Source organism: Ptychodera flava, chromosome 12, assembly GCF_041260155.1.
Source record: "Ptychodera flava strain L36383 chromosome 12, AS_Pfla_20210202, whole genome shotgun sequence".
Taxonomy (NCBI): Eukaryota; Metazoa; Hemichordata; class Enteropneusta; family Ptychoderidae; genus Ptychodera; species Ptychodera flava.
The window spans coordinates 14,890,401-14,902,843 of record NC_091939.1 but is presented as its reverse complement, the minus strand read 5'-3'; the positions used below and the strand labels follow the sequence as shown (position 1 = coordinate 14,902,843).

The 12,443-nt window shown below is 38.2% G+C and overlaps 1 protein-coding gene across 1 annotated transcript in view; it reads left to right on the top strand.

Annotated features, from left to right (window-relative positions):
• Nucleotides 1-12,152, top strand: part of LOC139145102 (uncharacterized) — a 42,934-nt gene extending 30,782 nt beyond the window's left edge. Inside the window, exons 15-17 of the mRNA XM_070716052.1 lie at nt 8,493-8,642; nt 9,668-9,802; nt 10,546-12,152. Of these exons, the coding sequence (XP_070572153.1) occupies nt 8,493-8,642; nt 9,668-9,802; nt 10,546-10,946 (686 nt within the window). The 3' untranslated portion in view covers nt 10,947-12,152. The remainder of the gene's footprint in view (nt 1-8,492; nt 8,643-9,667; nt 9,803-10,545) is intronic.
• Nucleotides 12,153-12,443: the final 291 nt, after the last annotated feature.

The window sequence follows — 12,443 nt, the reverse complement described above, 5'->3', positions numbered from 1 at the left end:
CAAAAATATTATAGTGGATTTTGATGACACATCGTAGAATATTTTCTTTAAGAAAATTTTAGTATAGTATATAAGACCAGTACAATGGAGCCAGTCGTGAATGAATATAAGATAAGTCAATTATCCGATATACTTAAACTCGATTTAAATAGAGGCTAGATACTCAGAATTACCTATACACTATGTATCGATCAGAGATAACAGATTCGGCGGGAAACATTTCCTTATGGAATATCCCTTGATGGAGAACAGAGGATAGATTTCAATGGTATCAGAGATATATTAATAAAGAAATGGAAGGCTAAAGGGGGCCATTCCGATTTTCTTCGGAAGCTTACAACTTATTATCATAAAAAGCAGCACCGCTTACGTGTAGCATTCGACAGGGAGATTTAGAAAAAGATTTTCCTGAAGTCGAGCGAGTCAAGGACATCGCTAAGATTGATATCGAAGGTATGGCTGAGAAGGAAAGATGTATCGAGTTTTAACAATGATGGAAGTCAGTTTATTAGATCCCAAAGACGAGAAAAGAAAGCCACAAATTCGTAAATTGCCTGTTATATACTCAAAATACGGCGAACGGGAGACTATTAAGATGAAACAAGAATTAATAATTCGTTACGAAAGTTTGATTGAAAATATTGAAGATGTTGAGGGTTCTGGTCTAGTTCTCGATAAGATCCTTAATTTTAAAGTAATTCTGTTAAAACTTCGACTGGGGGCCGGCATCCCTTCGACACGCGATAGCCCGATTCAACTGCCTGAATGGTTAAAAAATAAGCATTGTGTCAGTAATCTGATTCTTCCTTATGGCCCTGATGGTAGTGACACCGGCCGCTGCTTCCAATACTCAGTTGTAGCAAGTATAAAGTTAGGTGACAAGGAGTTTTGCAAGAAGAAGGGAGGTCAGGTAAGAAATAACTGGAATACGTACACCAAGTTTATTACTGATTACTGTTGGGATGGTATTCCATTTCCTACACCTATAGAAGATATATCCATATTCGAGAAGTTCGAGCGGCAAAATCCAAGAGTTAAGTTACAAGTATGGTTGATTCACGAAAATGATACTGAATCGCGCGACATACCAATCATATATCATGGTAACAATGATGCATGTTCCGAAAAGGCGCAAATAGCCAATATCTTACTAATAGTAAGTGCCGCGGGCGGAGACGGTCACTTCGTGCCAATTACTTCATTAAATCGTCTTCTTAATTCTCGTAATGATCGTAAGAATGAGCACAGACGGAAGTGTAGTTGTTTAAGTTGTGGGAAAGGGTTTGCAGAGAAAGAAGAATTGGAAATACACCAGATGTATTGTGGAACAGACATGGCTAAGGCAGTTTTTCCTCAGGAAGTGTGTCAATTCGAAGGACATAAGAAGAAGGTTCCTTGCCCCTACGTCGTGTATGCAGATACTGAGGCAATTATTGAGAAGGATACCGGCCTGCACATTCCAATTTGTCTTTCGTATGTTATTATTGAACGATGGGGCCCCGAAGGCGAGCCGGAAATTTTTGATAAAAAAACATTCACAGGTACAGATTGTGTTACAGAATTTCTCAAGGAAATGAAGGAAATGGCTGGGTATTATTCGGGAATATATTATTGTAAAATAAAACCGATGAAAGAGGCGAAGCACCAGACTTGCATTGCATGTGACAAGAATGCCACACACCGGGTAGGAGCAGAAAATCCTATCGGAACGAGTTTTTATTGTGAAGAGTGTCGTCCGTCGAGAACCATTCCTATCTACTTTCACAACTTCAAGGGGTATGATAGCAGTTTTATTATAAAAAAGTTACACGAATTCGATACCGGCGGCCCAGAGCCGAAAATAATAGCTAAAACTGCCAATGGAATCATGGGTCTTATGAAAACATTTATCTTTAGTGCTTCAATTGTTGTCGGCAGAGAGTGGCCGAACCGAAAGAGGAAGACAGTGAAACGTTTCTTTTCGATAAAGTTTATGGATAGTTTACAACTAATGAAAGATCCGTTGGATAAGTTGGCAAAGACAGTGCCAGAGGATGGATGGATGATACCACTTCCGTACAAAGAGATTTAGCGGGCAAAAGTTTTCTTCCCCTACGAATATTTAGACTCGGTTGACAGACTAGAAGAGGACCAGCTCCCGGAGAGAAAAAATTTTCATAGCAAACTAAAGGAAGAGGGGATTTCAGAGTCTGACCACGAACACGCATTGAAGGTGTGGGATGAAGTGGGATGTCAGACGATTAAAGATTATATGGAATTCTATTGTGAGACGGACGTTCTCCTTCTTGCAAATATATTCGAAAATTTCCGAAACACATGTTTAGACATATATAAGTTAGATCCAGCCCACTATATGTCAGCGCCCGGCTTGACATGGGATGCTATGTTACTTTACACGGGTAATAAATTTAAACTCATTCAAGATGCTGAGCAGATGACTTTCGTACAACGGGGAATTAGAGGTGGTATCAGCCAGTGTAATATTCATTATTTACAGACAAATCATCCGGCCTTTGCTGGCGGGGATTACGATCCGGAGAAACCGTTAACCGAAATAAAATATCTCGATGCTAATAATCTTTATGGTTGGGCAATGAGTCAACCAATGCCAACGGGTGGACTTCATTGGATGACGATGGAAGAATTGTTAGAATGGTCTGCTCAGAATGGCGGAGCAGGATTTGATTGGGGACCCGGCGCTACCTTTCCTCCAAGTTTTCTAGAAGTAGATCTAGAATATCCAGCCGAATTACATGAAGAACATTCTGATCTACCACTCGCGCCGCATCACTTCGATTTTCCGGGCCACGGTACTCGACTGATTACGAGTTTCCTGGACAGAGAGAGATACGTCTTACACTACAAGTTGCTTGAATTCTATCTTCGGATGGGAATGCATCTGAAAAAGGTTTATCGGGCGCTTGCTTTTGAAGAGGCGCCGTGTCTTGCGGAATATATTGACTTTAACACTAAAATGAGGGCAAAGGGAAAGACAGATTTTGAAAAGAATTTCTATAAGCTGATGAATAACGCGATGTTCGGTAAGACAATAGAAGACGTTCGAAAGTACAGAAATTTTAAATTTGTTTCGGGCAGTTCTGATAAATACCAAAAGTATATACCAAATATGAAGTATAGAACTTTTATATCTAGGGAAGAGGATGGCGATTCCTGCGACAGTGTCCTACTGGAACTGAAAAGGGATCAATATGAATATAAAAAGCCAGTTTTCATTGGCGCAGCAGTACTCGAACTTTCTAAGCTGCTAATGTATGATATGCATTACAATTACTTTCGAAAGCAGTTCCCTGGAATACGATTAGCCTACATAGATACTGACAGTTTTGTTTACAGTGTGCCTCTTCCTTCCCCAGACACAACTTTCAATGATATAGTTAAGGAAGATGTAGAATAGAATGGTAATGAGTCTATATATGATACTAGTGGTATGAGCGGCCCCGATTTTCCGAAGATTAATAAAAAGGTGATAGGTAAATTTAAAGATGAGTTGAATGGAGAACCTATTCTTGATTTTGTCGGCATACGCTCGAAAGTGTATGCTTTTCGGACTCCAACTTCGGAGACGAAAAAAATAAAGGGATAAAAGATGTTTGTGTTAGAAAACATTTGAACTTTGAAGACTATAAGGATCTGTTTGAAACTGGGAAGGAGCCCGAGCAGGCACAGTTTACACAATTTGTGCGGAAAGCCGGTGAGATTAGGAGCGAAGACTGTAATAAAATCATGATGGCGCTAAATGATATCAAACGTGTGCAGTTATATAATCTGGACACGGGCGAATGGCTGGCAGAAACATGGCCGATAGGACGGGTCATGGTTAAAATTGTAAAGAATCTAATTTACTATTCTTAACGTTGACCATTGCATCACTAATAACATAAACGTGGGCAAATATATTATCATCTCGAGCGTCGTCGCCAACTTTTACTGAAGTGTCCATTTTTATTATCTCAAGTTGAATTCCATCCTTTGTGTTCATTACTCTAAGACCATTTCCATGAAACTCAATATCTTTAAAACTACGCAGATCGATAAACAGACAGAATTTATTCTTCAAATAATCGACTTCATCTATATCAATTTCACACCAATCTTTATCTTCAGCAAAATACCGTCGTGCCTCTCGCCAAAATTGTCTTGGTATCATCTTCTGAGCGTACACTTTATTTGCAATGCCTTCGATTGATACAGACACAGATTCAATGGATGGGTTAAAGAAAAGTTCACTGTTCAGTTCTGTCTGATTCTGATTTTTAGTGAAGAGTATAGCGATACCTCTAATGCTACGTCGTGGTACATTTATATTTTCATTGATAACCGTGGTTGATTCTTTGAATGGGATTGTTCTAAAATAATGTATATGCTCGTAGAGAAAACTTTTCCCACTGTTGTAATAACCAGCAGTATCTCTCGCGAGTACGGGATCACTTAATGTTTCGTATTCCATTTGAATGTTTTTGTATTTATAATTGGGTGTAACAACATTATTACTGACAAGTAATTGGGAGGTGGGCGCCAACGTAATTTCCCATTCAATATGACTCCCTAACTCTTTTGGATATGCAACTCCATGGCCTGTTATGAGGGGATGGGACAGACGAATAGCATATTTTGTTTTATACGCGTCGAAAAGTAAAATATCGTCCCATTTTGAAAGCCTGTCGTCATTTGCATCGGTCGCGCCACTTCTCAATTTTCTTAGATTTTCGTTCTGAATTCCGTACAGTGTCATGTTCGTTCTCTCCTTTTTATGTTTGAAGAGATCGCGATAACATTCAATAAGGTTATATTTATTCAAATTGAAAAGTGCCTGCCCCTCAAATGTGAGAACCATACGCTCCACCAAATTTTTTGCAACATTTTGTACTACTCGGTTATCTTCATGTCCCGTTACTTCGAGATCAAAAACCAGGTCGAAAGTATCTGGAACTAGTACTACTCCGCTTTCTAACTTCGGACATCGTATGATAAGTGTCTGGCCTGGATCTGCCTCACTTGGATTATGAGCAATCACATGATGAGTTCTTTCTGACTTCGTTCCATTTGGTATTCGGTTGGTGAAATTTGGTAATAATGAACTATCGTACCCCATTTTCGTGTAATGTATATAGTAGAAGAAAAAAGAAAATAAATCACATCTTTACATAAATATTTCCGTCTGACTGAAAGATAAATCGATTGCCTGTGTCGCGAATCAATCGAAGAACCCAATATTCTTGTAAATGTTGGACTTCCATTTCATCATTGTCAATCTCCTGAAAGACGTTTATGAATTAGTCTAGTCGCTTAAAGAAGTTAGTCTTTTGACATTCCTTAATGAAAGCTAATATGTTATGATATAGATTATCATCTTTGAGTCGGACACCTGGATTTGCCCGAAGGATATGTCGATTTACCCGCCGAAGTTTACACCATTCCAATTCGACAGAGAAACCAAACAGGTCTTTATTTTTAGAAAGAAACTTTGCAATATTCTTTTCACCAAACATGCGAGGCCATATATTAATACATAATTTTATTTATAATGACTAATGTTAATCCAGTTAAAAATATCCATAGCTGTTCTCCAACAAATCCGACCACCGATCCCGCTGTTTTTAATAGAAAACTGACAAGTGAACCAATTAAACCTGGTATTGCAGCAGCACTTTTTGCGGCCAATGTTTTTAACCATTCACCAAATTGCTTTACAATTTCTTTCGCTTTTGTGTAGCTATCGCTTGAGCCTTTGGGCGGACCTGAACCACCTGTGTTTGCTCCAGTTCCTCCTCCTCCTTTAGTTACAGCTAGGGCAATCGTTGATATTGTCATTCCAAGGGCAGTAAGTAATGCCGCTATTGTAATACCGTTCCGCTTAAATAACTCTGTCAGTTTCAACCTAAGTGACAAATCTGGATCGGAAATTACATCACGAAGAGACCTAGTCGTAGCGAGACTTTCACGTGCCCCGCTAATCTTACCATTTTCATATTCAATTCGATTGTCAATTTTAGCTTCTCTTGTTATAAGTTCAGCTAGTAGTTTTTCAGCTTTTTCTTTTGCTTGGGCCCGTTCTACAGGAATTTCCTCTAACTGTTTTTCAACTTCTCTTTTCTCTAGCCTTATTTTAACTTTTTCGTTGTTAAGCTCGCCAAGACGCATATTCGCAATCCTTAATTCATCATTAATAGCTCTATATTCAGGGTTTAGATTGTTCCATTGTTCGATTTTATTTTCAAAAGCTTGTATTTTATCTGCATTACCAGAAGCATCTTGCCGTAAGAATGTCAGTTCATCTTTGTATACACCCATGTCTTCTGGCGTCATCTTCTCAGCCGGTATTTTATCATTTTTCACATCTTCAGAATACAATGTTGAACTTACAAATTCGGGCTCTGCGCTAGAGTGATATTCGACTCCACTCCATGTGTATACTTTATTTATAAATTCAGGTCCTCCTTTCCTCTTTTTTAACGTAGATTTCTCTAAAAATCTACTTCCTTTATCTGTTGTAACTCTGATTTCTTTATAATACAGTTCACCACCAATAATCTTAGCATTTAAAATCAATTCGGTTCGTGCAACCGGATTAGTAATCCTATATTTGTCTAAGAGTCCTTCAGCCATATCTTTTGTAATTTCCATTCTCTTTCCAATCAAACTATCCACCATTGGGCTATACACTAAAGGGTCGGTGTTTGCAAAGGCATCATCGGTAAAAGATGTTTCAGCAGTAGCAGCATCATCATCATCCAAATTTGTTTCACCTAAATTCTCGAATTCTATATCTTCTCCTCCTTCTGCCATATTGTCTTTCTATATTACTACAATTATTTTTTATCATCCCTTACATATACAGTAAAAAAAATGCACGTCTCAGTTGTTGAAAGCGTTGAACAATTGGCCGACTATATCGAAAGAACTAGCGCTGCATATCGACGAAGTTACAAATTGATGGGTCGAATTGATATGGCTCTTAATGTGACTAAGGGAATTCTTGTAAGTTCTGCTGTCATAGCAGCAATTCCGACAGTTCCAGTTCTTTTAGCTTTAACTCCTATACCAGGTGTTATTATTGATGTGATACAAGGAAAACGGGTGTAGCAAAGAGACGAGAGAAATATAAACATTATTACGTTCAATATAAACAGCTGCTTACACAAATACAAGAAAAAGGCGCAACAACAGAAAACGCCTCAGAACTTATTCAGGACATTTTCAAGCAGGCACTAGAAATACAAAAACAAGAAGGATTTAGTCCGCCGCTGGAACGATACCTACGACATTATGGATTAAATGGATATGAAAGTTAGTTAACGAGATCGTTCAGAAAAAATTCTGTAGAAACCTATCGGAACGATTTTTCTGAAAACTGTAGAATGTTACATCTCAGTCATGACATCACAAGTTGCTAAGCAACCGGAACGGTATTGCGAAAGTCATACTGGAAAAGGTATTGTGCAACATCCCTACGGTTCCAGCAGGGTAAGTAGCTGCGCACTGTAGAGGATGGGTCCACTGGTCATCAAATATAACAACCATTCAAATTCTCCCGGTTCTTTCAGTGTTGGTTCCAATAACTATATCACACACGCCTAATTCGCTCATTCAGAGCTGCTGGACTCCGTCTGTAGAGCTTGAAAGTGCCAGTCTCCGTCCATTATTGAAATGTGGCTATTTCTTTCTGTACAGATGTTGAAATACCAGGAAAAACACTGACGTCAGTTTCCTGTAGGCTGAGTAATCTGCGGTGACGTCAGCGCTAGCTGTTGCAGAGGTCACCCTCACTTCATGTAGGGGACCTACCAGCAGCTTTCATGTCTATACATACCACACTGGATTATTTTTAGATAACCATCTGTTAGCCATATCAATGACAAAGCCCGTTCCGGCAGGGGGGTTGCTCCACGGTTACCGCATATTGGAGCAACGAGTAGTTCTGGGGAAGGGAGGTGTGAGGGTTTTCCTACCCTCCTTGTAGATTTTTCGTCTCAGTTTCCAATACTTCCTTACTACTTACGGGGGTCTGAGCTTATTAACCAACAGAGAATTGTTAGATTAAAGAGGTCAATTTCTTGTCTTGGAACCTTAAAGAGTGCTGCAAAATTGCTTTAAATTGCTATGCTGTTGTTGTCATTATCCTCTAATCACCCGCTATTGTTTCAAGCTGCAGACGATTCTAAGCTTTTGTCACTTTATCAAAGAATATTTCCCTAGGGTAAACATGATTTGAAAAAAAACCATATGAGGTCACTATTTCGAACATAAAGGGACTACACGTAAATGTTTTCCCGTCACATGACGTGTTCTGGTGAATTGTGACATGAAATGAACACGTGGTGTTTATATGATGTACTATACATCAATGTATCTATCGATGTGCGTTCCTGCCTGCAACCATGCTTGTATACCCGTCTGGGTAAAAGTATACTTATAAATGACTTTTATAATCGTTAACTGTTACATTTTCTATTATTTTCCACATCGTACAGATCCAAGCAAGTTGCCCGTAGGTCTCATTATAGGGATAACTACTGCGTGTTTGCTTCTTCTCCTGCCATTATTTTTCTATCTTGGATACCGCTACAGGCTACAATTGTACTTATTATTGTCGGCTGATATGGATATTGATTATTATGATGGTAAGATATGATTAATATTAATATTTGTAGCAGCGACATTGAAAGCCACGCACCTACACTGCACTGCACCAACGATTGAGAATAATGAAGTTACAGTAATGGCAGATACTGGATGCAATTTGGAATCGCAGTACGTTTCTATTAGGCTGAATGAAGCTTAATTATTGGTAATTACATTTTATATTATTATAGGCGTCTTTTTTGTCTAGCCGTTGCTTTGTTACATAGTTTGATTTACGCACAAAATGAAGCGAATGCTACTAAAGAGGTATTCTTAGTCTATATCTTTAGAACATCTTCTTAAACAAGGACAGTGTCACAGTTTCTTTTCGGTGAGATGAATCTCCTATGATCTGTATATAGAGTAAGCAATGTAACCTACAATGTTCGTGGAGCAATTATTTCAGGTTGTTTATCTCTCGTTGGTGAAAAGTTAATACAAATAAGACTATATTGTATAATTGCATATCCAATGAGAGGGTAGGACACATATCGCCAGAGTGGTCTGCAGACTTTCTTTTTCACCGGTTAGTTTACTTTGTAAAAGAAGTCAGAAAACTTTTGGATGGATGATGGGACAACTTTTTTGCTAGTGTAGAGATAGGAAAAATTGCCAGCCTACCCCGACCAACCTGAAGTACAAATGCATAGCGGGTAGGGTTTGGACTCACCTTCGGAGGATGGTAAATTTGAAACAAGTGTATCGCCTATGGTAGTTTGCTCACTGTCAGAGGATAAGGACTTGGAAACCCGACCGTAGCGACATGCCCTTGAGAAAGACAATTTTCCCTCTTCTCTTTGAATGGATAAGAATTACCACATTTGCTCGTGTTAAAAATTTGTTAAAATGGAAAAATCAATAGATCGAAAAATCTATGGGTCTATCAATCAAGCAGTCAATCAATTGATTGATGAACTATGATTACCGAAAACTTCCTTATGTTAACTAACGACACACTGAAGACAAGGTCATGAGAACGTACAGTATCCGAGGAAACCTTATTGTCAAGTCTAATTTTTTACAGATGACAGGGAATACGACGCCTTTGTTGTGTACAGCAGCAGGGATGAAGACTTCGCCGAAGCCATTATACAGCATCTTGAAAAGACTGGGAACTACAGACTTTTGTTGCATCATCGAAATTTTACAGCTGGAAAAAGTACGGAAGATGACTATTTGAGATATGTAAATTCATTGCATCACTAACGATGATGATTTGTGGGGATTTAGCCAAGTGCATTTGACTGCCGATGTCATTACTTGGTGAATAGTGTGCCGTACATTGGCAATGGCATGTGCAAATTCGATCAGGAATTGTGCTAAATTTTATACCCTGCGCATGCGTTAATAGTTCTGCTGGTTGGCGCCAGGCAGGCTTGTCCCTGAGGTTATCTGAAGCCCAGTTTAGCGATGTATTAATTGTGTTGTTTAAGTTTTGCGATGTACGATTAGCGAATACGCATGAGCAGATGCTTTATGAATTATACGATGTGAGGCGCGGTGGTGGCCAGAAAATTGCAGCTATTTAGCCCAGTTATCGAATCACCTTCTTCAGAGTTTGGGATTAAGCTAAGTGGTTTTGACTGTTGATGTATTCACTGGGTTAATAGATGGCAACTTTGTGAGTTCGAATCCGATCGGGTTTTTACTGAATTTTCATGTTGAAGTAGAGAAATGCATATTTGTATCAAAATAGTTTTATGTAACCTTTTACCTCAACCATGATAAAAGGAAAACAGTTATGTCGATGTTATTGAATTATTAGATAGGAGGATTTTTCAAGTTGTGAACAATCTCGCAAACTTGAAACCAGGGTACTGTTCCGAGTAATTTTGGTGTTTCTTTAATTGTCAAACGTTTTTTATTCATTATTCTTATTGTTTTCTCTATCGCATTTAACAGCTATTCTTGACAACATTGAAGACTCCTTTGATGTCAGCCGTACCTCAATGTTAGTGATTTCTCCACATTTCCTGGAGAGTGGCATGTGTGAACATGAAGCCAGAATCGCCCTTGACAACTTGATCAACAGAAGACAGAAACTCATTCCGATCCTCAAAGGGAACATTCAACAGGCAAACCATTCCCAAGTGATCAAGCGCATCGTCAAATTTATCACATACATCCAGTGGCCGGAAAATGGGTCAATCAAGGAAGAAGAGAAATTCTGGAAAGAACTCGAGCACGCCCTCGATAAAAATTTGAGAAAACACGCAAAAGTATGTTTGTTAAAGCGAGCTCTGGTTACTCTGCTAAAATGCTTCAGTGGAGGCTATTCTAAGCTGCAAAATCACGTCGTTTGAAGACAAAAGTTTCATTGATTGAAATGCATCATCATTTGGCAGATTTTGCGATATAACTCTACGATACGACTAAGCAGTGTCCAAATGCTACTGACATACATAGCAAGGCTATTTGCCTGTGATTTCGAAACTTGAGAGCTTGGCTGACATACACACCGACAAAACTTAATAGGAAAGTAATGATGTAAAGATAGGCAAAATCAACCCAACATTTTTGTTTTCTAAAGCTACACATAACAAATTAAGGAGTACATGTATATTTGATAACTCCGATCATTTGCCTTGAAGATTCACTAAAAGTAATATTTGTTTTTATAGTACTGTGGTATTTTACATTGTAGGACATTTCTCAAATAGAGTACGTCTTATACTCCGTTCTAAAAGCTACATGATGACAGTAAATATATGACTGTAATACCTTTAAGTCTCAGTTCGATTACAAAATAATGAATTTGATTTTCGACACCATTGCGTATGAATTTGGTATATTTTAACAAATAGAGCTCTAAGTCGTTGCTGCTAAAATTTATTATTGGTTCATTTTCAGTTTCCATGTCATCTTTTTACACTTGTCAACCTCTCTGTTCCATGTCCCTAGACATGGAATGATACTATCAAGCATAAGCGCCTGCCACAAGGGTTGATGTATGAGAAGTGAATACATATTTTGTCAGTCAGAACGAATGCATGATATAATGTGAATTTATTACCCTAGACTATGAAAATTTAGAACCATCTTGTAACCCAGTACACTTATTAACTGTTGTCAACAATGTAATATTTCCTTTGTATACACATTACTGTGATACAATTGAACCTAGAGTTACTGCCGGCGAATTGAAGCTCGCAACCACTGCACTGTGCCTACACAGTAAATTACCAGCACTGGTTTACATGGCTGCGTCATTATACTAATTCGAGTCCTCGGTGTAAATTTATGTATCTTAGAAAATTGTCTCCAGAGTAATAACTAAATGGAAACACAACTCTTGTCTCTGGTACGTTTCCGATATATAGCAAACCAGATATGTAAATATTATTGAAATAACTCGCTTTGCTCTAATAGTTTCAAAAATTGTCACACTTTAAAGGGATGCCTGGACAATCTTATAGCAAGCAAATTATTTTCTGCCAACCAAATACACACACAAGCGTTGTAACGGTTGTTTTCTTCGAAAATAAACACATCAATTTAGTTTCTCGTAACGATTTTCATTGTCAATACGCCACTGCCTTATACATGCTAAACTTGGAGGGATTCGCCATCTTATTAATTTTCTCATTAAAAAGATAATGCAGTTCAATACCCTTGTTAAAATGCACAAGATCACGTCGTTGCGTTTGACGACTTTTCAGAAATTGCTAATTTACAATCTGAAAAATTATAAAATATGCAGATTCATGCGTTTACTGAAAAAATTCTTACACAATAAATTCTCATAATAGCACTTCAGTGTATATTATAAAGTGCTTTTACACATATGACAAAATATCATT